General features: G+C 38.7%; 1 protein-coding gene across 3 annotated transcripts in view; it reads right to left on the bottom strand.

Moving 5' to 3' along the window:
• Nucleotides 1-17,309, bottom strand: part of CPED1 (cadherin like and PC-esterase domain containing 1) — a 327,294-nt gene that overhangs the window by 203,964 nt on the left and 106,021 nt on the right. For all 3 annotated transcript variants that reach the window (XM_069588269.1, XM_069588270.1, XM_069588268.1), the window contains 2 exons: nt 4,969-5,101; nt 2,823-2,991 (listed from right to left, as the gene is read on the bottom strand). In XM_069588269.1, coding sequence (XP_069444370.1) covers nt 2,823-2,991; nt 4,969-5,101 — 302 coding nt within the window. The remainder of the gene's footprint in view (nt 1-2,822; nt 2,992-4,968; nt 5,102-17,309) is intronic.

Below are 17,309 nucleotides of genomic sequence, written 5' to 3'. Positions count from 1 at the left end.
ATCTGAGCCACCAGGGAAGCCCATATAGTAAGGTTAATAGATGACAAATTGAGCTATTTGCAAGAATGAGTTCCCACTTTTCACTTGACACAGCTGGAAAAGGTCAAATATTGGCCTAATTGTTGGGGCATGGAAATGGATATATGCATTCTGAAGGGCAAACTGACATTATTTAATTCTATCAAATGAACCCCTATCTTATGACCCAGCAATTCCACTCTGGGTATGTATTTTTCAGAAAATGATATGCAGGTTCATAAAGAGTCAAACAGAAGGATTTGTACATTTGAAGTATTGTTTGCTTCAGCTAAGAGTTGAAGCAATCAGGATGTCTATCACTGGAGCTGTGGATAGGTAAAATACAATGCAACACACATTAGCAATACCATAAATCAGTGAAAAGTAACATAGAAGATGTACACACAGCGATGTGCATGGTTTCTTCCTAAAAGTATGCAGTGCTGCATTAAAAAAAAAGGTTAGAAAAAAATTATCTAATATAATACAATTTATATACTACAAATACTGACATGTATAACAAAGTAAAGAAGCTTATTTTACAAAAATATCCACAAAAAATACACATTAAGTCATTATAATGATGGCCTTTGAGGGGTTTCTGGGCTCAGACGGTAAAGAATCTACCTGCAATGCGGGAAACCCAGGTTTCATCCCTGGTTCAGGAAGATCCCCTGGAGAAGGGCATGGCAACCACTCCAGTATTCTTCGCTGGAGAATTCCAAGGACAGAGGATCTGGGTGGGCTACAGGCCATGAGGTTACAAAGAGTCGGTCACGACTGAGTGATTCACACTTGAGGGGAAGGAGAATTAAGTGGGCTGGGAATAAAATGTAATAAATAGAATAGATAAAACAAGAAGACTGCACACACAGATGTTGCAAGTTCTACAAAGACAGGGATTCTGATCTCTGCTCAAGAAACATTTTCCAAATACATGAACATGACATGAGTTGAGGAATATGATTCTTGTATCTCTCTATATCCAAGTTCCAATTACTTGGTTGAATCATAGGAAATTGTAATTTTTTGTAGGTCACAATTGTCAGCAATTTCATACAATTCAATTTAACAGAAAAGGGCAATTGGAGAATAATTAATTAAAGGTTCTTAGGGAATATAAATTTGGAGAAGGAAATGGCAATCCACTCCAGTGTTCTTGCCTGGAGAATCCCAGGGACGGGGGAGCCTGGTGGGCTGCCGTCTATGGGGTTGCACAGAGTCGGACACGACTGAAGCGACTTAGCAGCAGTAGCAGCAGCAGGGAATATAAATAGCCACTGTGAAGACTTGTAGGAGATAACACAAAAGACAAACCAAATTAGATTCCAGTTTTTCATGATTAATTAAAAATCATATACACTGATATAATATACTGATTATTGTCCTTAAATTTAACTACCCTTGAGACCTAAGTCATTAACACCATTTCCTTACAATATCAGTTATCTATTTTACTAAGCGATGTAACCCTTGCATCTTTCATCATGCTTATCTGTTTTTTCACTGACAATATTTAAACGTGCCTTTTAAAAATCTTTCACTGTTGGAAGATTTTCCAAAACTTAAAGTGTAGTTTATGTAAGATAACTTCTGAAAAGTATCAATTATAGTCACTTTTAAATCTCTTGAAATTATGAGGTACTTGTGCCTTCTCTTTTTATTAAACCATTTTATTCTGATTAGAATACAAAAATCTGTACATATTTAATATATACAAGATGATAAGTTTAGAGATACATATATACCTATGAAAAGATCACCGCAATCAAGTTATAAACATATCTATACCCTCCAAAAGTTTCCCTCCACCCTACCTATTTGTTTAGTGATAAGAACACTTGAAATCTGTCCTCTTAGCAAATCTCAGTATTATTCACTATAGGCACTATACTGTAAGTATGTACATCTCTAGGACTTATTTAGCATAACTGAAATTTTATACCCTTAGACTAACACCTCTCCAGTCCCTGGTAACCACCATTCTATTCTTTGCTCCTGTGAGTTTGACTAGTTTAGATTCCTTCTGTAAGTGGGATTGTGTGGTATTTGTTCTTTGAAGGCATTTTGTTTGATTTTATAGAAGTAATTGTTCAGAAAACAGATAAGAGGAAGTGGGAGGAAACTGAAAGAAAGCATGTATGTATTTCCTCTTACCTGTGATTTGGACAATTAATTTTGTAAAATCAGAAACTCTTTAAAATTTATCAAATGTACTCTTATTAGACTTTATTTTTGACTGAACTAAGCTAAATTACCTCTTATAACTAAACTTTTTGGAGGTTATTATTAACTTCTTTCCTGAAAACTTTCTCATCATGCTTTATATCAGGGCTCACTATGTCAGGCATCCTTGAGAGAGGTGTTTTTTACTCAACAAATATTCCATATTGAATGGCAAAATGAAATAGGCACTATGCTTCCTAAAAATGAAGCAAAAAGCATAAGGGCAAAACTATATTTTCCTTTGTTGCACTGACTACATTTTTCTTAAGTAGAAAGTCAACTCAAGAAAAACAGACCATAGCTGAAAACTAGCGTTATAATGAGTCAAAGAACCGTTAAAATGATAAATTGAGGGGAAAAAAAAAAAGATGTAGCCTTTGTGATCTCGAGTGAAGCTGTTTCTAGGTAATTTGTGAACTACACTTATTAAATGAAAATCTCTGCTTGCAGCAATAAAACGATACAATCTTTGTTGCATGGGAGTTGATAATCATAAAGGTCAAAAAAAGGCAGCCCAACTCACTTTACTTATCTTCGGTATACTTTGTGGGAAATAACTGCTTCGATGGAAATTTTACCTTGACAGTGAAGCGTTTTTTCTTTGGTGGATTCCAAACCATGCCAGTCGAATGAATGAATGCACGCAGAGGAGTTAAGGATGTCACCAGTACATATGCTTTAAGAATTACAGATAAATCTTTGGCTCTCAAGAGTGTTTCTTGTGGAGCAAGGGCTGTGGTTTGATTCCTAAAAAATACAAAACAGAATTAAAGCTCCATAATTTGGAGTGAGTATGTAATTTGTAAATTACCTCAGCGCTTTGCACACCCCATCTTTCACTCCTTGGGCCCCAGCCTTCAGTGTATGGGCTTCCTTAAACAAAGGCTAAAATAATACCAAAAATAAGGTTTAAAGACCTAAAAAAATGTTACCATTAGTGACATCTGGTACCATCCCCAACAAAAGAGGTCCATATAAAAGCTTAGGAAACCCCTGACATCTTCTTGTTCTGCCCTTATCTACCTGAGTTCTATCTTTTCCTCTACAAGATATTGTTTCTCAGTAGTGGATAGATCATGAAAAGTATGCCAAAATACTTTCCCCACTAATTTGATTCTACTTCTGGTGGCTCAGACGGTAAAGTGTCTGCCTACGATGTTCGATCCCTGGGTTGGGACGATCCTCTGGAGGAGGCAATGGCACCCCACTCCAGTATTCTTGCCTGGAAAATCCCATGGACGGAGGAGCCTGGTAAGCTACAGTCCATGGGGTCGCAAAGAGTTGGACTCAACTGAGCGACTAAATTTTCACTTTTCACTTTCATAAACCACAGGTGGCGCTAGTGGTAAAGAACCTGCCTGCTAATGCAGGAGACGTAAGAGACCGCGAGTTCGATCCGTGGGTTGGGAAGATCCCCTGAAGAAGGGCATGGCAACCCACTCCAGTATTCTTGCCTGGAGAATCCCCATGGGCAGAGGAGCCTGGCGGGCTACAGTCCATGGGGTCTCAAAGAGTTGGGCATGCCTAAAGCATCTGAGCACTCACGCACGCAATAATCTACACCATATGATCATTAAGGGTTAATTTGAGGGATGAAGTTTCAGGAGACACTTCAGTCTAAAAAGGGGGGGAAACCCACTAGCTGAATATTCTGTGATGAAGGAAATAGACTTTCCTCATGTGTGTATGTGTGTTAGTCTCTCCGTTGTGTCCTACTCTTTGCAATTCGACTCTATGGACTGTAGCCTGCCAGGCTCTTCATCCGTGCAATTCTCCAGGCAAGAATACTGGAGTGAGTTGCCGTTGCCTTCTCTAGGGGATCTATCTGACCAGGGGATGGAACCTGCGATTCCCGCATTACAGGCAGAATCTTTACCGTCTGAGTCACCATGGAAGGCCACATCCATCATAAATGGTACCAAAATGTATGTGTGTGTATGTGAATCGATCAGTCATGTCCGACTCTTTGCAACCCCATGGACTGTAGCCCACCAGGCTTCTCTGTCCGTGGAATTCTTCAGGCAAGAATACTGGAGTGGGTTGCCATTTCCTTCTCCAACCAAAATGTATAGCTATTTTCTCTTCTGCACCCTATTTCTGTATTTCAAGTATCTAAGTTCGGTCAATGAAAAGAGAGTGCTTTTTCATCTTTTGAAGTCTACATAAGCAGAAATGCATATGATTTTTCAAATACTACCTAAAAATTATAAAATGACATGAGGCAAACTGTTTTGTGCCTTGGATAAGATAATTAAAATCTCTTAGTTTTTCACTGTAATTTATCAACATGAAAAAATCATTTCCCTGGGAGCAACTTAAGTAACTTGGTACCCTACAGTTGTTTTCTCAGAGCCCTAAAAAAATAACTAGAAAAAAATCATTCAGCCATACTCATAGACTAAGGTTTGTTATTTGAATATAAAATGGAAGTTAAAATTTTATAGTTTCACACTGTCAAGCTTTTAAATTCAATTTCCATTAATGTAACTTTCTAGATAAGAGTCCTATTTACCCAAATGTTTATTCTATGGCAAGAGAGGTTTGAATTAGTCTAGAAGAAAATAGATGGTGCATTCTTTATTAAGAAGAGATAGTTGAAAATTTATGTAACAGAACCTAAAATTTCAAACATGTAAAACCCCTAGATGTGTCTAGTGCTTTTTTTCTTATTGGCTATCTTCTAAAATGCATGCCTGGGGTAACAATTCAAAATGATTAGCTTACAGCTGTTCACGTCTCCAGTCCCCTGGTTTCCACATCTGCGACTTCAGTGTTTTTAAAAGGTGACTTGAAGTCCTCAGCTTTAATTGTATACTCTGATTCAGACACACAGAAGGGCTCACCAGAAGTTGCAATTCTGGAAAGATTCAAAAGAGCAAAAGACAGTCATTTTATTGTTTCCTTTTGGAGTGGCTTCCAAAATAGAGTCTTGCTGTGTTAACCTCCTGGGTCCAAGGGAAACAGGCAGCAAATTTTCTCTCCATTCTGAATCAAGGTTAGATCCATCAAGCACGAAGGCATGTTTAGAGAGGCCTTTCCTTAGTGGTATGTTCTCTTACCATATACTAGTAAAACAATTGTAATAACATTAAAATTTTCTTGCTCAGGTGAGGAAGTAGATACAATGTGTCCGTCTCCCTCCCCAGGAGGGCCTATCTTCTGTATGGCTTAGAGATGCACTCTTGATTCAGGGAATGGTGGTGTAGGAGCTGACTTCTGTTTGTGATGAGAATACTACATAGACAACTTGAGTTGACTTCCTGACAATGCAGTCCTTCAAAAGCTAGAGTCTGTCATGCTTCTTGACCTTGATAACCTCAAGAAGTGTTTCATTATTTTGTGGAATATTATTTGTGCTTAGTCGCTTAGTCATGTCTGACGCTTTGAGACCTCATGAACTATAGCTCACCAGGCTCCTCTCCTCTGTCCGTGGGATTTTCCAGACAAGAATACTGGAGTGGGTTGCCATTTCCTTCTCCAAGAATATTATTTAGTGAATGTTTTAGGTGTATAAAAGTAAAAACCAACAATGATGACTTATTTATGAACACATATTGATAGAAGGTAATTCTGTATTTCCATATCAGCATATACAGAATTACCTTATACTTCTTAATGGTTTGGGGTGTTCCATTTAATGAATATATTTAATTTAACCATTCCCTTATTGCTGTGTATTTAGATTATTTTTGTAATGTTTTTCTTCTGCTATTTCAAAAATACTATAATGAACACTTAACATCTAATCTGGTGTACTTTTACAAGTTTATCTAGGGATGAATTCAAATCTATATGTGTAATTTTTGGATCAATGGGTAAATGCATTGTATATTTGATCAACATTACTCAATTGCCTTCTAAAATGGTTGCCCCAATTTCACTCTCTCCAACAGCATATTAAGAGTTGTTGTTTCCTTACTGCCAGGTCATAGCGCTTTATTTTTAAATTATACAATTTATCTAGCTCCCCAAATAGAATAAAACCTTTAAATCATGTCCCCCCTTGTGCATGTTTCATCAATACTAACACAGTCTAATTTAAAATACTTCATGCTCTTAAGTAAAAGTCAGCAGAAGTCAAGCTGTTCAATGTATTCCCATATCTCATTATTTAGCACAGTGTGATCTTTCTCAAAAAATGATAGCCTGTTTGTAAGACTTCCTTATTAATGAAGTTCTAATATATCATAATAAAGGAAATATTCAAATTGCTTGTTTCTAGGGGTGACAAATGAAGAGCCATTAAGGTAATTTCTTTCCCTGAGCATCACAACTACAAGAGAGTTTAAGCATTAATACAGTCCTTCACCTTTGCAGTAAGAAAAGAGGTGTTCTTCCCCCCGCCCCCTGCAACTAAATAGACGTGGGTGATTCACTGGTAGAATTCTTGCCTGCTATGCAGGAGGCCAGTGTTCAATTCTTGGCCAGTGCAGCTACAGGGTCTCCTTGGGCTTCCCAGGTGGCTCAGATGGTAAAGAATCTGCCTGCAATGTAGGAGGCCTGGGTTTGATCCCTAGGTCAGGAAGTTGTCCCCCAGAGAAGGAAATGGCAACCCACTCCAGTATTCTTGCCTGGAGAATTCCATGGACAGAGAAGCCTGGCGGGCTATTGTCCAGGTCGCAAAGAGTTGGAAACATGACTAAGTGACTAACACCTTTACTTTCCCTTTTGCCTTTGCTACCAGGAAGCACAGCACCAGTTTGAAGTCCAAGCAGAGGTGACTTTGTAAAACCTAAACATATTAAGTGTTTCACCAAGGTAGGAGTTCAATGGTTTTGAAGAAGTAGTCAGCAAATATGTCAAAAGAATACATGATTTCATGTCATCCTAGTTCAAGTGGAGAAGCCTAAACATGTAGTTGAAGCAATCCAATGTAGGAACTGCCAAGAATATGTCAAATTTCCAAATCAGCCCCTGAAACTGTGACAGTAATAAAACTGAATATTGATTAAAGTAAATTTTACCTTTTGTGATATATATATATATATATATATATATATGTATGTATCAGACATTCCATTATATCATTCCAGGTTTGGAGGTTACTTTGAACAATTCTAAAACAAAAATCAAACAAAAATCCCCACAACTCTAATTAGACCTCCCCTGACACCTAAAATTATTTAATTTCCCTTGATTACAGCTAAAAATTATAAATAAGTTCCATCAATATCTTTTAAAACTGCAACTACATTTTATCAAGCTTTAATAAATAAGTGTGGAAGCTTTAAGTATCCTTAGTTCTTGTTTAACAGAGTCAAAAACTTGTTGGTAGTCACTGTAACCTACAATGTTATCGCATGTGTGCTAAGTGGCTTCAGTCATGTCTGACTCTTTGTGACCCCCATGGACTGTAGCCTACCAGACTCCTCTGTCCATGGAATTTTCCAGGAAAGAATACCAGAGTGGGTCCATTCCCTTTTCCAAGGTATCTTCCTGACCCAGGTATCAAACCTGGGCTTCCCGCATTGCAGGCAAATTCTTTACCATCTGAGCCACCAGGGAAACCCAAAACCTTATTGGGTATATCTGTCAAGGTCTTCTCGGTAAACCAGTTCAATCCACTTAAATATTCCCTTCCCCTTATCCCTTGACCCTCAAACACAGAGAGGAGCCTAAAAGTCTCCTACCAACAATGTCAAAACCAGCTTCTGGGTTTGGAAGGAATTTGGGAGATGAGGTGCTATTTAGTCTTCTAAATGGCCTTGTAGTTCATTAACATGCTTATTTTCAGGAAGTAATTAAATACTGAGGGGTAAGTATCTTTTGGGTTTTGCTACCTCACACTTTGAGTTCTCAATGGGTAGCAGATACAGATGCGAAGTATCATACGTGCTCTTATCTATTGACTATTCTTGGCTCTTCTGAAAGAGTCCTGAAGCCATAAATTGACTGCTCACTTAGAGTAAAAAGAACAGTTTGTTAGAGATGCATGAAGACTGCTCTTTCGTACATTCTAATATCTGGTTGGCTGGGTCCTAAGTACCTGATGACTGTTGTGTTGTTTTCTATAAAGGAAGATTAAACTTGGGGTTTCATTTTACTTCTTACCAACCAATGATTAATGGGCTTGTGACACTGTCAAGGAGTCTTCTAGAATACAGGATGTCATTCTCCAGGAATCTTTTGAACTTCTCACATCATAGACCATAAGACTGATATAAGTATGCAATAAATATCTGCTGTAGCAATGAACTAGTTTGGGGAGGGGATGGTGTTAAGCTAATGTGCAGTTGGAGAACAATGAGCATTTCAATGTATTAAAAGATTTTATTTGGTTATTTATTCTTTCACTTCTATGTGGCATGTAATTACATACATCATAGGCAAAGACTAAACACTGGAAAACACTTGTACTAGCAAAGATTAGCTGCCAAATTTACATTGCGTTTGATTTAATGTTTTACCCCGTGGCTAATAATGAATAGGAAAGTGATAGTGAAAGTATAATTATATTTCACCAGTGTTTAAATATTGTCTTGCATTTCATATTAAGAAGCTAAATTTAGCCACTAATTTCTTGCTTTAAAACTTCTAGTGAAGATAAAAGCCCTTAATTAATAATTAACAATTGGTTTTGAGATTAGAAGTGTAGATAAGTATTTATGAATGTATTCACTGTTCTTCCTGCAGGAGGGCGTTTACAAGTCTTGCTCCTTAGCCTGCAAGATAGCCTCAGAACTTTCATGTACAGCAAACTTAAACAGAACAATTGATATATGTACAAGCTAAAGCTGTAACCAGGAAATTATCAGTCAGGGCACTGGGAGAAAAGAGATGGATGACAGAATCAAAGCGAAGACACTACCAGAGACTAGCCAAAATAGATAATCAACAAGGACCTCCTGAAGAGCACAGGGAGTTCCACTAATACTCACTACTCTGTAATAGGGCTTCCCGTGTGGCACTAGCAGTTAAAAAAAAAAAAAAAAAAAAAAAAGCACTTGCCAATGCAGGAGACAAAAGAAGCTCAAGTTTGATCCCTGGGTTGGGAAGATCCTCTAGAGAAGGGTATGGCAATGCACTCCAGCATTCTTGCCCGGAGAATCCCATAGACAGAGTAACCTGGTAGGCTATAGTCCATAGGGTCGCAGAGAGTCAGACACGACTGAAACAACTCAGCATGCACACACTCTATAATAACCTGTATGGGGAAAGAATCTGAGAAAGAATTAGATGTATGAATGTGTGTAACTAAATCACTTTGCTTTTCACCTGAAACTAATGCAACACTGTCAGTCAACTCTGCGTGCGTGCGCACTCAGTCGCTTCAGTCACGTCCTACTCTTTGCAGCCCCATGGACTGTAGCCCGCCAGGCTTCTCTGTCTGTGGAATTCTCCAGGCAAAAATACTGGAGTGGGTTGCCATGCTCTCCTCCAGGGGATCTTTCCAACCCAGGAATCAAACCCTTTTACATCTCCTGCATAGACAGGAGGGTTCTTTATCCCTAGCACCACTTGGGAAGCCCGAATCAAGTATGCTCCAATATAAAACTAAAAAGAGAGACTATCAAAGAAAGAGTTGATAACAAAAGCAAGAGTAGAGTTGCAAGAAACAACGCCAGGCACTGAAGCTCCCAGGGCTGAACCGACAGAAGCTCTTACCACCCCTAGCCGAGGAGGGAGCTGATTACAGACCCAGGCAAAAGGCACAGCTGTGGGAGAGGACACAGAGAAGCAAGAGTGAGGGCCGCAGGGAGAAGTACCCAGGCACTTCCAAGTCAGGGTCCTGCAAGGAAGCAGCTAGGGGATAAATGCTCTCCCCGTGAGCTCTAGTCTCCACTGGCAGGGATGGCTGTTCTCTCAACATGGTGTTCGTTAGAGTGGTGTGATTTGCTACGATCTCATCAGGACACTGCACCAATGGGGCAGCTCCAGTGGGGGGCAGAGATGGACACCTCAAGGTGAACTGTCTAAGGCCAAGAGGCCTCAGAGCAGCAGAGCCCCTGAACCCATGCTGAGCACAGGAAGCCATGAAGAGAAGGTCACCAGCAGACGGCCAAGGGACTCGGCTGCGCCTTGTAAGGAAGGGGCCATTCCATGAGGGAGGGTTTCGGGACCCAGGTTTTGTTTGCTTTTACCACACAAGCTGAACCTGGGCCTGAGAAGACCTGGGTAAAACCCATAAAGATACCTGTTCTAAATTGTCCAGCTCATTGTAATTTAGTCGCTAACCAATATATATATATTTTAATTTTCAAATGATATTCTAAATAACATTTATTTTAAAAATTCTAATTCCTGTCTATAAATGGTTCTTATTCATACGGTATATGACCATGAGCTAATTCCTTAAGTTTTCTGAGTTCTGTGTCTTTTTGTGAAAAATGAGAAGAATAATAATAATGTTAAAAAGAAGAACCTATCTCATACGGATGCTGACAGGATTAAATACAGAGTTTCCTTTAAAGTCCTTTGCAGAGCACTGGGCATATGTTAAATGTTCAAAAAAACATGCTAAATAGCTACTGGTTGTAGTAGTTTAGTATAATCTTTTTCTGTAGCATAGAAAACCTGTTTGTCACTTTGGAAGCTTCAAAGTGTAACTAAAATGCTATTCCTTTTGAATTCATCCAACACTAAGGGGTTCTCACCACTGCTGGCTATCCAAAAAAGGCTAATCTATTAAATTTTCTTTTATGTGATTCTTAAACATCTGACATTTCACATTAGTTAGTTAAGAAGAAAGCAGAAGTATGCATAGTAAGCACAAATATGTAGTCTAAAATTAAACATAGCAGCCTTACTGTAGAAGGCTTATAAAGACACGTGCAACTTTTAGTGACTTCCCTCAAGTTTAGCATTGTGGTTGACCAGTAAAGCTGTAAAAAGAGTTCTTTATTAAGGATAGGTTTCCATAGACGGGGTAAACCAAGGGCTAACCCAGTTACTACAATATTTATGTCTGTTCTGTATTTTGTTCGGGAACAGACCTTTGCAAACAACCAGTACAAGAAGTTCTTAGTCAACAGAAACAGATCTTAGTTAACAGATTTATTACACATAAATAAAACTCCCTAGACAATTCATGACACATGGATGAAACTCCCTGGACTATTTCAGACCTACACTTGAACTTAAATGCTATAATCTGAGGATTTATATACTTTAAACACATCAATTCCTTAACACAATTTTACTTTTATTTTAAGCAAGTGGCATTAGCTAAAGAGTACCTTTGAGAAAATGGATATACCAAACCCATAAAGGCATGATTAATACATAATTCTAGGCTGAAGTCAGGCAACTCAAAATTCCTGTTTTGAGACCTGACATTATTATATTATTACCTATGTGGCTTTGATACCAATAGTTGACACTCTATAGTTTCAGCATATCTTTCCTATGTTTGTTACTACATAAGGGTGTCAAACCACAAATACAAATGGCATAGTAATTCAATACAGCACTTTTTTGGGATAAAGAATACCTTCCACTTTATTTTATAGGAAATGAGATGCAGTCCACGTCCTGATATAAGTGGAGACACAATCTGAGCCATAAAAATGACCAGATCAATTTCATAGCAATGTACTTTAAAGGAATAGTCATTGCATAAAGTTTCCACCAACTAACCAATCAATCAATCAACTGCTTACTGAGAATTCAGTAACGTAAATGCAAGCCATAAATGCCCTCCTTTCTGTTCTTTTTCAGTGGAAGTGTCAAAGTCATGCAATTCTACAAAAATAATTTTCCCCATGGACTGCTCCGTGTGTTGACCATGGCAACATAAAACCTTGAATTCTGCTCCTTTTCCTCGGTAATAACAGCTATGCCTAGACTACAACTTCACTTTTCTTGCCATGTGACTTCACTGCAATGACCAAACAGCATGAAAGACTCGTTTTCTTACCTTATGGCAACTTAATTGACCTTGATGCTTTTCGACATAAATTTTCCAGGGGAAAAGAAAAGGGAAGAAAATACTTTACTACTTCAGTAAGACCAAAGATGAATAATTTGGTATAAATCAGTGAGCATCATTAATAACAATTTGAAACACAACCTCCAACAAATATTAGTACCTAGAATGCAACAAATATGATAACAGAGTAGCTGTCTAAGCCCACTCACTGTGAAAATAAGTTAATCACTTTATTAATATTAAACATTTTCTGGAGTAAACTATGAAACTTTATTGATGTCATCTACATCAGAATAAGTAATGACTTATTAAAGGTTTGTAACAGTGATTCAAAATTCTTTTTAAGTATATTGAAGGCAACCTCAATTTAAATGTAATACACAAATACAGTGAGTCATTGCACCTATTTTAAATGAAACCATGCATTAACATAGCTCTTCTTTAATGGCAATTTCACAGACCAACTCCATCTTCAATTTTCACCCTATATTTTTGGTATAATAAAGTATACATGATATTTCTATCAATTTCCTTCTCTACTCCTATAGTATTTACAAATAAACTTATTATATGTGAACCAGTACATATTTAAAATATCAATATTTTCATAATATCTGACTCCAAGAGTGAGACAAATAGAGAACATGCAGAGACTAGAGGCAGTTGCCCAAATGAAATCTAATGAGGACCAGAGGTCCCAATGCCAGAAATAGGTCAAGAATATGGCAATACGTCACAAAAGATTTCTGGTTATGACACTGAAAAAATATATCCCAACGGAACCATTTTGTTCTCAGCTTCTTTCCCTCCAATTAATCAGCAATATGATTGGAGTCTGTGGCTGTCAGTTTTAGCTGGGTGACACAGGAGTCCACTCTTCATAGATGAGGACACAAACAGACAAGGGTCAGAAGCCAGGCAGAATCTGATCAGAGTTTCTGAAACAGTGTCTCAGTTCCACCCTAAGCTGGATAAGCCCATCAACCAGATACATTTGGCCTATTTTGCATCTTTGGGGCTTCCCTGGTGTCTCCGTGGTAAGGAATCTGCCTGCAATGTGGGAGTCGTGGGTTCAATCACTGGGTCGGGAAGATTCCCTGGAGGAGGAAATGACAACCCACTGCAGTATTCTTACCTGAAGAATTCCATGGACAGAGGAGCCTGGCAGGCTACAGGATCCTTTGCACAAAGCAGCCTTTGTGCAAAGGAGCCTTTGCAACCTTGCAAAGAGTCAGACACAATAGAGTGACTGAACTAACCAAAGCGGGGAAGAGTCTTCATATCTGAAATGTTAAGTAACTGTTGGTCTTTAAAGATGTTAATTAGGTGATTAATTTTGAATTTTTCCCCCTAAACTCTCTACTCTGGGTAAAATTTAGGCCAGGACATTAAACTCAAATAACTATTTTCTAATAAGAATACTCTTCATGTTTGCTCCATACATCTCTCATCTTTTGTACTGCCAAGGTGCTTTTAGCATATATGTGCATGTGTGTATTATATGTATTACCTAATTTATATATGTGACATTTAATATATAACACAAATACTTATTTGTATTACATAAAATATTAATTCTATATACATATAGTATTTTCCAGAGATTTAATACACTATAACTCAGACTACAGAGTTTTCACATCAGCATTTTATTTCAATTAAGACCACTCATTTGCATGTTCCTGTAACAGCAATCCCAGACTGAACTTCCAGGTCTAAACTGCTACGTGTTGTTGTTGCTGTTGTTTAGTTGATAAATCACATCCAACTCTTTGCAATCCCATGGACTGTAGCCTGCCAGGCTCCTCTGTCCATGAGATTTCCCAGGCAAGAATACTGGAGTGGGTTGCCATTTCCTCCTCCAGAGGGTCTTCCTGACTCAGGGATTGAACCCATATTTCCTGCATTACAGGTGGAGTCTTTACCACTGAGCCACCAGCGAAGCCCAAGCTGCTATTTATACTTTAAATAGGTGGGTAGTGGATACTAAGTCATTTATATTTTGCTATTTCTTATGAAACACACTAAATGTTTTAGGGAAGACAATTCTCTGGCACCCAATAATATCTCAGTCATTTTCAATAAATTAAGGATGGGCAGTTATTGCTTTAAAAAATTCTGTGAGCTATGGCATCACTCAGGGGTTCAAAGTCATGAAATGACAGTCATACTCTCTGCTAGAATTTGACTCTGTAGACTCAGTCAATGGAAGCTGAATCAAAAGCTTGGATTGTAAGTAGTGGAAAACATTCAAGCTCATTTTAAGTCTAAAGAATTCAAGCTATCTCTAAGTAAAGGGAAAATGAATGAGTAACAGTGAAAAAAATAATCAAAGTATAGGTTTTATGTTCCTCTTTTCCCCTTTAAGAGAGAATGATACATGCTAATTTGAGAACCAAGTTTGTAATGTTGTTTGAAGTAATGGGGGAAAAACTGATCTTTAATCAATATAAATGAATCAGAAAGAGAAGAGTGAAAAAAGAGACCAACAAGGAGAGAGGATGTACAGGATGGGGTTTTGGTGAGCTGACAATGTTGCCTAGGGAAAAAAAAAAGAGGGTTATAAAAGCAGAATTTGGCAGAAATTTCACTATGTGTTGAGTAAGGCTAATTCCCCTTTAGCTGCCATTTTGTCCCTAGATCTCCTTCCTTCCAAAAAAAGGTACTGAAAAATAAACCTTGAGGTTTATTTACAAATAAACCGTGTTATTGTTGGAGGGGGTGTTTTATTTGTTTGCTTACCACAACATAATGCTCAGCATTCTCTCAAAGGGGCCATTTTTTCTGGGCCCCCTGCCACGCCCAGGGCCAAGGTCAGGTCCCTTCGGCCCAGTTGGCTGCTGGGGTGGACCACTACGAGAGAAAGGCAGGCGAGCAAAATCTGATTTAGAGAAAAAGTGCATGAGGTCTCTATTAGGAGAAAAGTTGAACTTAAGAGTGTTCATTCAATTTCCTAGATCTAGAGTGAAAAGTGACAGAAGTTCACGGCCGCCACCACCCACCAAGTGATTAGCAATTCAGGTTTTCAGCTCGCTGCCTCATGATCACTCACCCAGCCTCCAACTCACCACTATGGGCTGATTTCTCTGAGAATGCTGCATTTATTCAGCATTTTCTTCAAGAAATCTGGCTTTTATTTACTAAATTGCTTAAACCATTCACAGTATCCACTGGTCTCAGGAGCTTCAGGTGACATTAGGACACATATTTTCTGACCAGAAGTTTTCAAAATTGGCATGAGACTCTAGGATTTGGGGTTGTTTTTTCAGTTTTGCTTCCCTCGTGAGCTATGTTGCATATAATTAAGGACTTTTCACCCACTAAACAGCTTAAAATGTTGTTCCAGTAGCTGACAAACATGAAAATATTCTATTAAAATCTGTCTTAAAGGTAAAACTTCTCTTAATTAAAAGAGTACACCTGGTACTTTGCTTATTTTGCTCTTGGCATAACACATGTAGATTTACCAATAAATCATGTAACTGGCAAATTTTAAATATCACTTTGTGGGTGGTATCATTGCTTTTTATAGCCTTCTATGAATATAGTTTAAAGTTCTCTCTCTTCAATGACACAGGCTTTTCTAAAACTGTTGAATGACCTACAGAGGACTAAGAGAAGGAATCTAGAAAAAGGAACATTACCAAATACTGAGCTGAAAAGATAAATTAGGCATAATCAGTTTACTTAACCACATAATCTTTCTCTTTTTCTCCTTAATTCTGTATTTAGAGACAAAGTAAATATTCTTGCTCCTGCAGTATTGGAACACAAGAATATAAATATAAATAGTTATAGCTTTATATTTGAAGGATAATTGCAGCCATACTTCCATATTCTGTTCAAGAGAAATATTTCAGGTACCGTCATAACATTGTTAGAACTCAATGATGTTAAACACAACCATCCCAACCCCAAAAAACAGGAAAAGAAAAGACCCCCACTTTTTGTTGTTGTTCTCTGAAACCATATAGTCAATGAGGGATGACAAGAATGCAATCTGGTTATTATTTACGAGCGTATTGGAGTTTTAGTGTGACACCAATCTGAATTCATCAACCCTGGGATTTCTTTGGAAGGAATGATGCTAAAGCTGAAGCTCCAGTACTTTGGACACCTCATGCAAAGAGGTGACTCATTGGAAAAGACTCTGATGCTGGCAGGAGGAGAAGGGGACGACCGAGGATGAGATGGCTGGATGGCATCACGGACTCGATGGGCGTGGGTCTGGGTGAACTCCGGGAGATGGTGATGGACAGGGAGGCCTGGCATGCTGCGATTCATGGGGTCTCAAAGAGTCGGACACGACTGAGCGACTGAACTGAACTGAACTGAATCTGAATTCAACTAGGAATTCACCATGCCTGGCCCTGATTGGGAGAACCGTGGGTGAGGCCTAACAGTAAGAAAACTGTCCTAAAGAAGAAAGAGAGTGGGAGGAAGAGAAGGCCAAGGATAACAGGACAGCATGAAGGAGGGGGGCAGCATTTAGTATGTTGCTCCAATATTCCATAGGCCTTACTTCCACCCCAGGTTTCATGTCAGAAGCTAAAACAATACTGAAAAAAAAAGTTTTTTTCAGTAAGAGTGTAACATTCCATGCAATAGAAAAAAATTATAATGTAAAGAAAGATTTTGACTATTTACTTATTTATTTTACTACTACTAAGTCAGTTTAGTGTTGACTTATTCTGGCTTCTGAGAACACCAGTGGACTTTCGGCCAATGGACGAGACAGTGACTGGTACCCGGGACATGGCCCCAACAGTTTCAGCAGGCAGCCAGAGGAGGAGCAGGCACCCCGTGAACCTCAGGATCCCTGACACCGGGCATGGGGCAGCACAGACAATGGCAGGTGCAGCAGCAGTCTCTTCCACGTGGAACTCTAGTGGTAGGACACCTTTGGCGGGTGTGACCAGTGGTGTACACTGGCTGCAGAGGACCATAGGGCAACAGAAGTACAGTAACTAGTGGATGTGGTATCAAGCGTAAGAGGATCGAGTTCACGGGCACATAAGATACACCCTCTGAGACAAAGGGGGGGCATTTGAGGCCATCACAGTGATTGAGACTGCTACTGAAATTTAATGGATGAGGGTTATAAAGGCTAGCTCTCTGCCTGTCTAGGATAAGGCTGATGTTTATTTGGAATGCATTGGTAAGGTGCAGAGCCCGGTGCCTGGTTGAATAATTAGAT

The sequence above is a fragment of the Ovis canadensis genome, chromosome 4, assembly GCF_042477335.2.
Source record: "Ovis canadensis isolate MfBH-ARS-UI-01 breed Bighorn chromosome 4, ARS-UI_OviCan_v2, whole genome shotgun sequence".
In the NCBI taxonomy this organism is placed as follows: domain Eukaryota; kingdom Metazoa; phylum Chordata; class Mammalia; order Artiodactyla; family Bovidae; genus Ovis; species Ovis canadensis.
This window is presented reverse-complemented; position numbering and strand designations above follow the sequence as displayed.